The 14,147-nt window shown below is 45.1% G+C and overlaps 1 protein-coding gene across 1 annotated transcript in view; it reads right to left on the bottom strand.

The window, feature by feature from the left end:
- TM9SF3 (transmembrane 9 superfamily member 3) overlaps positions 1-4,597 on the bottom strand; it is a 46,771-nt gene extending 42,174 nt beyond the window's left edge. The window contains exon 1 of the mRNA XM_056530353.1: positions 4,326-4,597. Coding sequence (XP_056386328.1) covers positions 4,326-4,397 — 72 coding nt within the window. The 5' untranslated portion in view covers positions 4,398-4,597. The remainder of the gene's footprint in view (positions 1-4,325) is intronic.
- Between the last annotated feature and the right edge of the window lie 9,550 nt (positions 4,598-14,147).

The raw sequence follows: 14,147 nt of genomic DNA, 5'->3' as shown, positions 1-14,147 counted from the left end.
TTTTAATATATGGGCATCGGTCAGATCGGCGGCGGCGCCCGGCGTAAACCCTAGGTCATGGCTGCTGATAGCAATCAGGACCCATGGGTTTGAAGTGTTCTGCCTCAGCTGGTGATGCACTGAGCAGTGCCATTGTAAGAAGCATGGGTGCAACTTTCTCCCTGCTGCCAGGGCCCATTACATGACACTGCGCTCAGCCGGGCTGGAAATGGCTGCGACCGGCGATAAGCTAATCTCAGTATGACACGTCGGGCTCCAAAATGCGGAAGAAGACAGGGCCCAGAACACAGAAAAGCAATATTGCCGCATCGGGGGGAGCGGCGGAAGGAGAGTTAAAGTTTGTTACTTTACTTTCTGCAGCCCGGGCATAATGGAATGAGAAAACATTCCAGCAGAGTACTCCTTTAATGCTATACGAAGTCACCACAGCAGATATGTGACTCATTTTTGCAGGACAACTATGTATTACATTTATGACCTATGCGGTCCAGTTTGTACATGGCAAAATTGTCACGTTTTCAGTGCAAATACACACCAAAAATTTGGACAGTCTCAGAAATACATGCAGCAGATCCTCTGTATGTGAGCATACCCCAACAGTTCCCATTACTGTTTACAGAAACCATCATTTTTTTATTGTAAAAATGATTCTAGCAAAGAACTGTGTGCACATATCAGCCAAAACGTATACTGTCTACAACTTAGAAAGTGGCAAAGTCATCTAAGCCATACCAATACACATCAGTTACAAATAGGTAAAACCTTAAACATACAGATCAATATCCTAACAAGAAATGCTACCAATTTCATCAAATGAAAGGACAGGTTCCTGGAGATCTATATAAGCTTCCTACAATCTTGCCAACAAACTAGTAATGACCGAGACTTGTGCATGTGGCAGATCCTTGCAGCACTCCAGGAAGTGTCCACCCAGCAGCTCAGGTGTGTAAAGAGAGGCAGGAACATGGACACAGGTTGATGAGGAGGTGTCACCACTGAACAGATCATAAAACGGGTTCTATGACTTGTAGGATATGCTTAGATAATGTATACATTATTTTTCAGAGCGTCCCATTGTTGGCGGGTTATATAACTCCTACTGAGGGTTCTATGAGGGAGGTGAAGGGGTATACCGATCTTATCTACAATAGCTAAACTTGAAGAGCACATCAGGCTATACGCTTCTGAAAATACATTCATTTAGAAAATGTGTCTACTAATATTCCTGCTCATTTCTTCCCCTTGTTGACAGCTTATTGCCTAGGTTACAGACCACCGATTCACTCTGGAAAAGTTGGTCAAGCTGAATAGATCACTAAAAACACATATGGAAGGGCAGAGCGGTCAATCCGATCACGGAAAAGTTTGAACATCTGAAGGAGCGCAGACCTCTAGTAGTTGAGTAAAAGGTTCTTGATTGTAAATTGCAACGCAACATAAAGACAGAGTTTCCAGCCATTACTGCCTGAAGAAGAGCCCGGTACGGGCTGGAAACACTGTCTTTATGTTGCGTTGCAATTTACAATAAAGAACCTTTTACTCAACTACTAGAGGTCTGCGCTCCTTCAGATGTTCAAACTTTTCCGTGATCGGATTATCCGCTCTGCCCTTCCATTGATGTACTGGACTCCGCTACTCAGAGCCCAGAGGAACCTGGATGCTGCGACCCTTCTCTAAATCCCAAAGCTACTGTAGGTGCTATGCTCTAAGCATAACACCCCAAGGTAAGGGACCATCCTGCTGGCCCACATATCTATTTTTATACACTATTATACCTTGGTTTACCTGCACGAGGTGCGCACCGTTCTCTTTCTTTGTATCCTAAAAACACATAGATACAGAGGTGTGCTGGCTACCGGCCTTCTTATACATGACCAACCAAGCTATGTAAGTTAATAATAATTAAAGGGACTTTTACATTGATGGCTTATCCTTAGGAAAGTGTTCCCCCAAATGTGTTGCACCAAGACAGTAAAGCAGGGTTTCCCAACCAGAGTGCCTCCAGCTGTTGCAAAACTACAACTCCCAGCATGCCCGGATAGCCAAAGGCTGTCCGGGCATGCTGGGGGTTGCAGTTTTGCAACAGCTGGAGGCACCCTGGTTGGGAAACCCTGCAGTAAAGACGGCACGGCTGTACCCCATCCTTACCCTCTAGCTACCTACCTTGTACCTATTGACTTGGTAAGTCTCCAGATTGGTTGGAGCAATTGGAACATGCACAAGTTGCTGTTTTAGGCTGGGTTCACATCACATTTTCTCCCATACGGGAGCGCATACGGCCAGGGGGAGCTTAAACCTTGCGCTCCTGTATGCCTTTCTATGCGCTTCCGTATGTAATTCATTTCAATGAGCTGGCCGGAGTGAAACGTTCGGTCGGCTCATTTTTGCGCTGTATGTAACCAGACCTAAAACAGTGGTTGACCACAGTTTTAGGTCGGGGGAAAAAGCGCATACTGGGCAAAAATGAGCCGACCGAACGTTTCACTCCGGCCAGCTCATTGAAATGAATTACATACGGAAGCGCATAGAAAGGCATACGGGAGCGCGAGGTTTAAGCTCCCCCCTGCCGTATGTGCTCCCGTATGGGAGAAAACATGAGGTGAACCCAGCCTTAGATTGATCATTTCCATATATGTATCATTCACATTATGTTGGGCCTATTGGTACCAACATTGTGATGATGTTTTTTGGTTATTGGCAAACACATTGATTTGGGTGTTTTTTTGTTTTTTTTGGTTTTAGTGGAAACTTTGCGATTCACGGCTGTACCTGGCAATGAAATGGGCACAGCACTGAAGCAGTCTAGCAACAAAGGTGTATGGCAGACCCTTATCACCGTAGAACAGAACTGTTAAAAAGTTTATAGTGCAGATAGCTGGTAAGCCGATTCACACCAGCAGAATAGAGATGTATTTTTTTTGTGCTCAAATTATAGACAAATCCAAGCCCAACTGTGGATCCAACAACCCAAAGCAACAACTGCATTGGGGAAAAGGAAAAAGGACTGGACCCAGCAAAAACAGATAAGGAGATTTATCTGTTTTTATCTGTTTGCAGAGGAAAAGTTAACCAGTTGCCTAAAGCAACCAAATTGCTTCTTTTATTTTTCTGATGGCAAGAAGCAATATGGTTGGTTGCTAGGGGCAACTGCTCCACTTTTCCTTAGAACAGGTTTAGCAAAATCTAGCCCCAGATTCCTTTACTACTTTTACATATAAAAATTCCAACGCATTTTAAACAAGACAAAACATACGGATATACTGACCGTCATCTAAAAACGCACACATGCCATCAAACTGATCTCAAGAACCATAAAGCAGTCAATTTATGTCTTTAGACACTGGTTTGGGCCAGTACACCCATCCATAATACAGGGGCAAAAATACACCAGCATTATGTTAGTAGTTCTCATCTCCATGGTCAAACTTCAGTACTAAATTCCACATGAGCCATTAAGCTTCTAAAAGTCATTTGTGATCTAGGATTCTAATCTTACACAACCTAGCTTCAGCCCTGATCTAGTATAGTGTATACCCCCCCCCCCTGCACTATATGGGGGTCCTTCATTAATGAGTATCCCACCTGCCGCACAATAGCCCTGTATAGTTTTCCTGCTATGCAGATTTGACTGTACATAAGAAATGACATTACTACTAACACTATTCTCATGATCTACAGATACAGTAGTGTTCTCTGACCCATGGCCCTACAGGTATTGCAAGACTACAACTCCCAGCATAGCCGGATAGGCAAACTATAGTTTTGCAACAGTTGCAGAGCCACAGGTTAGGGTCCACTGCTCTACAGGATGAAGGCCAGGTAGACACAGTGATCAACTCCTGCAAGTGACAACCAATGTGATCCTGTTACATCAACATTGCCTTTACATGTATCTTCCATAATGGATCAGTTGATCCACCTCAGGATGTTTTTAGTAACCAGATCACATACTGATCCGGAGCACTACACCACCCAGCAGAGCCCATAGACAGGACACATTACAATAGCAGCTATGGACACATTAGGTAAATCGTGGGGGCAGACATTGTGCTGGACAGTCATTACATTGAACACCAGGCCAGCACTGGCTGACACCAGGTAACAATAGATTGCGGGTAGTGGATACAGCAGGTAGGCTGGGCGCAGTTTCCGTCAGCAGAGCCGCACTATGTGATTACGCCGCACAGGCCCGGCTGTAGCAAGACGGGCTGAGGCCTCCTCAAGGAAGAAGCCGGGGCTGTCCCCCCGCATAGCGCCGGGCAACGCAACGCACTGCAGGCCCCACCCCTCCCACCATCTTACACCCAGGAACCGGAGGCGCTCACCGTGTGCTCGTGTTCATCCGCCCGGGCGTACAGCGCCGACAAGCAGAGCACCAGCAGCCTCAGCGATCTCATCTTGTCCTGGCGGCTGGGGACACGCAGCGGTCAATGTCTCGGAGGTTCCCTCGGTAAAGCCTTCCGCCTTCTCCTTCCGCCGCTACAGATACTGCCCCTGTACAGACACCCGCCGCCTCCTCAGCGGCCGCTCAGCCACGTCATCCGGCCACGGAGCTCACAACCGGAAGTGCCTCACCTCCTGCCAGCATCCCGGAAGTGTACGGTGTGTGTGTGAGACAGGGGGCGTGGCCACCTGTGAGGAGAGTGCTCACCTGGCTGAGGCCATTGTCACTGCTTCTCCGCCATGTACTGCTAAAAAATATATATATATCACTTCTGACACCATTCTTTTCTATGTATATAAAAAGACAACTAAAATTAACTTTAACCCCTTAAGGACTCAGCCCATTTTCACTTTAGCCCATTAGGCTGTTTCCAGTAGTTTTTTTTTCCGGCAGTTTTGGGGAAACTGCCACTGCAGTTTTTGAGCCAAAGCCAGAAGTAAGTGGATTCAAAAGGAATAGGACATATATAGGAAGGACTTATACTCTCCTCTCTTATGGATCCACTTCTGACTTTGGCTTAAAAATTGCAGTGGCAGTTTCCCAAAAACTGCCAGAAAAAAAAAAAAACAAGTGGAAACTTAGCCTTAGGGACTCAGCCTATTTTCACCTTAAAGCGTATCTGTCAGATTCAACAAAATGTTTTTTTTTTTTTTAATATATCACTCAGTACCTAAACCTGACCATGTACATCTAATTTTTATGTCTAGCGCCTTTATTTATTTTTTTATTACACTTTTAATTTAGCTCACTAGTCTGAATTCCTCTCAAAGGGATAGGGCGTGGCCTCACTGAGCAGGTCTCCGCCCCCTCCCTCAGAATGCGGTCTGCTCACATCTCCCCTAGCATTAGCAAAACTACAACTCCCAGCTTGTCCTCACTGACAGTAGCGGGACACAAGCTGACAGTAAGAGGAATTTTCCTCTAGCTATAAGCCCTGCGCTCACAGCTGTCAATCAAGGAAGTGTGTCCATGACATAGGTGATGACGCATGGACACAGCAGGACTAGTATGTGTCCAAGCAGGCAGGGGGAGGCAGTTGTTTGACTGGCTTTTTCAGAATGAAATACTGAACATATTCTAATGAAATCAATTGCAAAACCTATTGGTTTTTCATGCTTTACAACATATCAAAAGTTTTTGTATCTGACAGTTCCCATTTATGGACTTAGCCCATTTTTTGCAATTCTGACCACTGTCACTTTATGCATGAATAACTCTGAGATGCTTTTACCTTTTATTCTGATTCCGAGAATGTTTTTTCATGACATATTCTAGTTTAACATAGTGGTAAACCCACTCTCTGCTTGTAAGGAAAATGGACATTCCAAATAAATTATATATTGATTAACAAGTACAATATGTCTACTTTATGATGGCATCAGAAAGTTGACATGTTTTTACTTTTTGAAGACATTAGAGGGCTTCAAATTAAAGCAGCATTTTTAAAAATTTTCACAAAAATTTCAAAATCTGAATTTTTCAGGGACCAGTGAAATTTGAAGTGGATTTGAGGGGCCTTTCTGTGAGAAATGCACAGAGTAAAGAAAACGGTCCAGCACAGGTTTGCAGGTAAAAAACAGCTTCTTCTTTTATTGGGTCAGTTCCGACAAGACAAATAAGCCGACGCGTTTCGGACCTACACTCGGTCCTTAGTCATGGCTTACATATTCAGTAAAAAGGAGATACATATATATAAAATGGTATGGTCACATGACCATTCATCAATTAGATGTAGGACAAACTGGAAAACATGGCATGGATCTCAGAAAGCATCTGTGTAATGCAGAAAACATGGACAAAAAACGGCAAACAAGGAAATCATAATTGCAAGAGATAGATACAATAAAACATGTCCCCGTACGGGCTGAAATATTTGGCTTTGAAAACCAGAACAATGTTTCATAATTTTTTCTATATTTGAGCCATAAGCCCGTGTAGATCAGGACAGCATGTGTAATAGGAGAGTATGAACTCTAGTAGTGATGTTTATTACTATTAATATTATTACCTTTGGTCTCCACTATAGGATTTTGGTTTTATTGTATCTATCTCTTGCAATTATGATTTCCTTGTTTGCCGTTTTTTGTCCATGTTTTCTGCATTACACAGATGCTTTCTGAGATCCATGCCATGTTTTCCAGTTTGTCCTACATCTAATTGATGAATGGTCATGTGACCATAACATTTTATATATATGTATCTCCTTTTTACTGAATATGTATGCCATGACTAAGGACCGAGTGTAGGTCCGAAACGCGTCGGCTTATTTGTCTTGTCGGAACTGACCCAATAAAAGAAGAAGCTGTTTTTTACCTGCAAACCTGTGCTGGACCGTTTTCTTTACTCTGTGCATACATCTGGTCAGGGACGCTGCTGATCAGGCCTGCGCACAGGTGCAGGGAGGAGGAGGTGAGCTGTCGTTCTGATTTATTCTGTGAGAAATACTCCATAAATGACCCCATTATAGAAACTAAACCCCCTCAAGGTATTCAAAATGACATTCAGAAAGTTTATTAACCCTTTAGGTCAGGCATAGGCAACCTTTGGCACTGCAGATGTTTTGGACTACATCTCCCATGATGCTTTGGTAGTATTTTGGTTGTAAGAGCATCATGGGAGATGTTGTCCAAAACATCTGCAGTGCCGAAGGTTGCCTATGCCTGCTTTAGGTGTTTCACAAGAATACCAGCAAAGTGGAGGAGAAAAAACAAAGTCTGCATTTTGTACACTAACATGTTCTTGTAGCTCCATTGTTTTAATTTTTAAAAGTGGTATAAGGAGAAAAAGCCCCCGAAAACTTGTAGCCCAATTTCTCTTGAGTATGGAAATACCTCATATGTTGACATAAAGTACTCTGCGGGCTCACAACATGGCACAAGAGGGAAAGAGCAACTGTGGGATTTTGGAGAGCAAATTTTGCTGTCATGGTTTTTGGGGGCTATGTTACATTTAGGAAGCCTCCATGGTGCCAGAACAGCAAAAAAAAAAAAAAAAAGGTGGCACACTACAGTGACCCCCCCCAACTTACGATGGCCCCGACATACGATCATTTCAACATACGATGACCTCTGAGAGGCCATCGCATGTTGAAGGCAGCATCAATATACAATGCTTTTTTATGCCGGGGCCATCACATAAACGGCTATCCAGCAGCGTAGGCTGCTTCAGCTGCCGCCAGATAGCCGTTTAATGTCCCCCGTTTGCCCCTGTGAGTGTCACTCATCTGTCCCCGCCGCTCTGGATCATCCTCTTCATGCTCCGCTGCATGGCCGTCGCTCTCCGTCGTCATCACGCCGCCACGCACGCCGTCCCATCATCCAGTAGGTGCGGTGTGCATGGTGACATGATGACGGCGATGGAGAGCGACGATCCAGGGCAGCGGTGACGGTCGGGAGTGGCGGGGACACGTAAGTATAACTTTATCTATTATTATGGCACAGATCCCTCAACATACGGTAAATTCAAGTAACGGTGGTTCGTTTAGAACGAATAACCATTGTATGTTGAGGGATCACTGAATTTGGAAAACTACACCCCTCAAGGAACGTAACAAGGGGTACAGTGAGCCTTAACACCTCACAGATGTTTGACGACTTTGCATTGAACTTATACGTGAAAATGGAAAATTAGATTTTTAACACTAAAATTATGGTGTCACCCCAAATTTTTCTTTTTCACATGGGGTAATAGGAGAAAATGCCCCCCAAAAATTAAAATCCCATTTCTTCTGAGTATGGAATTACCCCATATGTAAATGTTAAGTACTCTGCTGGCGCACTACAATGCTCAGAAGGGAAGGCGCTAAATTTGGCTTTTTGAAAGACAATTTTGCTGAAATGGTTTTTGGGGGGCATGTTGCATTTAGCAAGTCCCCAGGGTGCCAGAACAGCAAAAAACCCACATAGCACACTATTTGGGAAACTACACCCCTCAAGGAACATAACAAGGGGTACAGTAAGCTTTAACACCTCACAGGTGTTTGACGGGTTTGCGTTAAACTTCGACGAGAAAATGAAAAAAAAAAATTTAACACTAAAATGATGGTGTTACTCAAAATTTTTTCTTTTCACATGATGTAATATGAGAAAATCGACATCAAAATTTGAAGCCCAATTTCTCCCGATTAAGAAAACGCCCCATATGTGGATGTTAAGTGCTCTGCTGGCGCACTACAGGTCTCAGAACAGAAGAAGTGCCATTTGACTTTTGGAAAGAGAATTTTGCTGGAATTGAAGTCAAGGCCATGTGCATTTACAAACCTCCCCTTGAGCCACAATGGCAGAAACCCCCCACATGTGACACTATTTTGGAAACTACACCCCTCCAGGAACGTAACAAGGGTTACAGGGAGTACTTACACCTCACAGGTTTTTTGAACAGTGGTCTGTAAAAGTTAAACATTAGATTTTTCGCACTATATTGATAGTGTTACCCCAAATGTTTCATTTTCACATGGGGTAATAGGGGAAAAGGCCCCCAAAATTTGTAGTGCAATTTCGCCTGAGAGTACTTACACTTCACATGTTTTTTGAACAGTGGGCCGTAAAAGTGGGCCATAAAAGTAAAAAAAAAATATTTTAAACACTGAAATGCTGGTATTAACCAAAACATTTTCAGTTTCATAAGTAGTAAGAGAAAAAAAGCTCCACAAAATTTGTAGCCCAATTTCTCCAGAATAAGGAAATACCCCATATATGGCGGTAAAGCACTATGCGGGTGCAAAACAGGGCTTAGGAGTGAGACAGCACCGATGAGATTTGAGGCCTAGTGGTGATTAGCACTGCAATGGTTGAGGTTCTGAAATAAAAAAAAAAATTAAAATAAGAACCCGGCTAGTGACCACAATTTTTAAACTACCCCCCTCAAAGAAATTAAAAAGGGGTACAGTGAGTACTTACATGCCACAGTTTTTTTTTGTTTGTTTTTTTGAATAGTGGGCCATAAATTGAAAAATTTGATTCTCTTTTACACTAAAATGCTGGGTTTACCCAATTTTTTACATTTTCACAAGGGATAATGGGAGAAATTGGGTTACAAATTTTGGAGGGCTTTTTCTCCTGACTATGGAAATACATCCACATATGGGGTAATGTGCTGGGTGGGTGCACAACAAGGCTCAGAAGTCATAGAGGTCTGTTTGCATTTGAGGCATATGGCATATCAGTAGCTGACGGTTTTTATGTTATGCGCTCCAGCCGCACATGCTGGCTGTGAGCGCATGGTCCTGTTACCTACTGCTGCCGGTGGGGCTGGGATTTAAAGAGCCATTGTGCCCATTAGTGTAATACACCTGTGGCTCATTGATAAATTCCTCCTTCCACAGGTCCCTGCCGGATCTTTGTTGCCTTGAGCCTGAGAGAAAGCATACCTGAGAGTTGCCTTGCCGTGTATCTGATCTTTTGCTCTGTGAACTGACCTTTCTCCTTCTGCCGCCTGCCTACTGACTTCCTGCTACGTCCTGACTACACTACTGTGCCGCCTGCCCTGACCTTCTGCTATCCTGACTACGAGCTGCCTTATCCCTCCTGTGCCTTGCTATCCTGTCTACGAGCTGCCTTATCCCTCCTGTGCCTTGCATCTCCTCAGCCGCCGGTGTGGGGTCGAGCCATGCCAGGGGTAGCGACCTGGGTGCCGCCTGCCGCAGCAAGTCCATCCCGCTTTGTGGTGGGCTCTGGTGAAAACCAGCGGCACCTTAGACTCCGCTCCCTGGTACGGTCCGAGTCATCTGCCATACAGGTCTAGCGGATCCACATCCACCGTTGTTCCTGTCTTCTGAAACGTGGGTGTTACAATGGTTACATTCAGAGGAAAATACAAAAATGAAACACCCACATGTGACACCATTAAAGAAAGTACCCCCCCATGAGGAATGGGTATAAGGGTAAAGAGGACATTTTGAACACACGGATGTTTCCTAAATTTATTTTCCAGGAATGGATGAAGCGTAGCTTTTGAAAATTGCAATATTCAACCTATTCTCTGCTTCATCATTCTGGGAACAAATAACATGTGACTACGAATTGTCGCCTGGAAATCGATGCATGGTCGCAAAGACCCGTCTTTTTTTCCACGAAGAAGCAGCCGGCTCCGGCAGGGGAAGAGGACTTCCTGATAAATCCCTTCTGAAGGTTCTCCTGGACATAATTAGACATGGCCATAGTTTCAGGAACAAACAAAGGGTAGATTATGCCCCTGGGAGGTGTGGTGCTAGGTAGCAAGTCAATGGGACAATCGTAGGGACGATGTGGTGATAAGACTTCGGCTTGCTTTTCACTGAAGACATCAGCATAGTCCTGAAGAAACAAAGGCAAACCAGGCAGTGGACAAGATAATGGTTCCAATTTAAGCATACGTATGTGAATACAGAGGTTGTTGCAATGCGGACCCCAGCGAAGAACTTCTCAAGTCTTCCAATCCAGCTGCGGAGCATGGAGTTGCAACCAAGATAGGCCAAGCAAGAGAGGAGAAGTACATTGAGGGAGAACATAGAAGGACAAGTTCTCCTTATGCAGAACTCCGACCTTCATAGACAACGGTTCTGTGCGATATAGCACAGTACAGTCCAGTCTTTCACCATTGACCGTAGAGATGTACAAAGCCTTTAACAGGGTCAGGCGTGACCGATCCACCTGCATAGCCTCCACTGCGGAAGGCAAGGGAGAAGGTTGCGGGGGTTTCTGGAAGACAGGTGCCTGACGAGGAAAGCGCAGAGGTCGTGCAGACTCCCTTTCTTGGCGTAGTTCCTCACGTCGCACTGAGAAACGGATATCAATCCAGGATGCCAACTATACAAGCTCATTCAGATTAGATGGCAATTCCCGGGCAGCGAGGACATCCTTGATTTGACTTGATAATCTTCTCTTGAAGGTAGCGCAAAGAGTTTCCTCATTCCATGATAACTCCGACGCCAGGGTACGGAAACGAATGGCATACTGGCCCACAGAGGAGTTACCCTGAGAAAGACTCAGCAATGCCATCTCAGCGGAGGAAGCTCGAGCTGGTTCTTCGAAGACACCCCGAAATTCCGGGAGAAAAGCCTGGAGATTGGTTGTGAGAGCATCACTGCGATCCCAAAGCGGAGTTGCCCAGGCCAAAGCCCTTCCAGTTAAAAGACTGAGGATGAAGGCCACCTTTGCTCATTCCGTAGGGAACTGATCCACCATGAGTTCAATGTGCATGGAGCACTGAGTCATGAAACCACGACAGGACTTGGGATCCCCCTGTTATTTCTGGGAAGAGACAGGCAGAGTTTTGATCCGGAGACATCTGCAGTAGCGGGAGGCGACACCGAAGCAGGAGGAGGCTGTGGCTGTGGTGGTTGTTGCTGAGCAGTTAGCAACTGCTGCATCATAGCGGATAACTGGCTCAACTGCTGTGCCTGCCTGGCCAACTGCTATAACTGAAGCGCCACGATGGAAGCGAGATCCAGACAGGCAGAGAGACCCCAGTGGAATCCATGGCCGATCTTGCTGTAATGGAGCTGAATGTGGATCCTCTAACCTGTGTGGCTGATGACTTGGACCGTATCGGGGAGTGGAGTCTAAAGTGCCACTGGTCTTCACCAGAGCCAGCCGCAAGGCCGGATGAGCTTGGTGCGGCAGGCGACACCCAGGTCGCTACCCCCGACATGGCTCGACCACAGGTAGCTGGGCAAAGTGAGGTACCAAAGGATAAGCCAGTAGCGTAGTCAAACGTAGCAGAATGTCAAGGCAGGTGGCAAAGATGCGGAGTCTAATAACGCAGCAGAAGGTCTGGAAACACGGGTAAGGCTAACAGGCTATAAGGGTCGCTTACTCTCAGGCTAGGGGCACTTAAGATCTGGCAGGGAAGTGTAGGAGGTACAGGGACTTTATAATGTAGTGTCAGGTGCAACAACTAATTGTGGGCTTACTAGGCCTTTAAATTTCAGAGCTCTGGCGCGCGCGCGCCCTAGGAGATGGGGACGCGCACGCTGGGGCTGAGACACAGAGGAGGAGGTGGCAGCGGAGTATGGTGAGTGACGGGCTGGGATTCGAATTCGGGCGCGTCCCATGATGCAAATCCCAGCCCCGCCGGCAGTTGGGGATTCAGGGAACATGCGCTCACGGCCAGTGCTTGCGGCCGGAGCGTAGTGTGTGACAAGTTGATCCAGAGAAAGGCAAAAAAAACTTATACTCGAGGTAAAAATTCCTTCCCCACTCCAAATATTGCAGAATAGATCCCTGGATCGACCTTCTGTCCTTATAGATCTAGAATCCATAACCTGTAATGTTATTATTCTCCAAAAATGCATCCAGATCCCTTTTAAATTATTTTACCAAGTTAATCATGACCACCTCCTCAGGCAGATAATTCAACAGTATCACTGCTCTTACAGTAAAGAACCCATATCTGTGCTGGTGTAGAAACCTTCTTTCCTCTATCTATAACAAGGGGGCATCCTCTACATCTACAGTCCTGAGTATAAATAGATCATGGGGGAGATCTCTGTACGCCCTGCTCCCGGTATTTAAAACGGGGTCACGCCATGACCCCGCGTCATACCGGGTCGGTCCCGGCGGCTAATGATAGCCGGGACCCTGGGCTAATAGCGCACGGCACAGATCATTGTGGTGCCACGTGCTATTAACCCTTCAGACGTGGCAATCAAAGTTGATTGCCGCGTCTAAAACGAAAGTAAAATCTTCCCGGCAGCTCAGTCGAGCTGATCGGGACTATCGCGATAAAATCGCGATGTCCCGATTAGCTAGAACGCGAGAACAGACCCCCTTACCTTGCTCCGTCGCGTCCGATCGGCGTTTGATTGCTCCAAGCCTTAGCTACAGGCTTGAGCAATCAACCCCCTATTATGCTGATCCATGCAAAGCTATGGCTTTGCAGGGATCAGGGTAAAAGATCAGTGTGTGCAGTGTTATAGCCCCCTATGGGAGCTATAACAATGCAAAAAAAAAGTGAAAAAAGAAAAGTTAATAAAGGTAATTTAACCCCTTCCCTAATAAAAGTTTGAATCACCCCCATTTCCCATAAAAAAAAACAGTGTAAATAAAAATAAACATATGTGGTATCGCCGCATGCGTAAATGTCCGAACTATAAAAATATATCATTAATTAAACCGCATGGTCAATGGCGAAAAATGAGTCCTCATACCGGCCCGTACGCGGAAAAAAAAAGTTATAGGGATCAGAAGATGAGAATTTTTAAAGTATACATTTTCCTGCATGTAGTTATGATTTTGTTCAGAAGTACAACAAAATCAAACCTATATAAGTAGGGTATCATTTTAACCGTATGGACCTACAAAATAAAGATAAGGTGTCATTTATGCAGAAAAATGCACTGCGTAGAAACAGAAGCCCCCTAAAGTTACAAAATGAAATTTTTTCTTCAATTTTGTCACACAGTAAATTTTTTTTCCGTTTCGCCATGGATTTTTTTGTAAAATTACTGATATCATAGCAAAGTAGAATTGGTGGCGCAAAAAATAAACCATAATATGGAATTTTATGTGCAAAATTGAAAGTGCTCTGATTTTTAGAACGTGATGAGGAAAAATGAACATGCAAAAACGGAAAAACGCTGGGTCCTTAACCTCTTCACGACGAGCAACGTACATGTACGGCGCCGCGAAGTGTCACTTGGCGCGCGGCGACGTACATGTACGTCGCGGGGTATCGGGAGCGCCGCGTCACCGGTAGCGGTGATCGGGCCGGGATGACTGCTGTT

This window comes from Hyla sarda, chromosome 7 (genome assembly GCF_029499605.1).
Source record: "Hyla sarda isolate aHylSar1 chromosome 7, aHylSar1.hap1, whole genome shotgun sequence".
NCBI lineage: Eukaryota > Metazoa > Chordata > Amphibia > Anura > Hylidae > Hyla > Hyla sarda.
The sequence above is the reverse complement of the archived record's forward strand: the minus strand, read 5'-3'. Positions and strand labels throughout refer to the sequence as shown.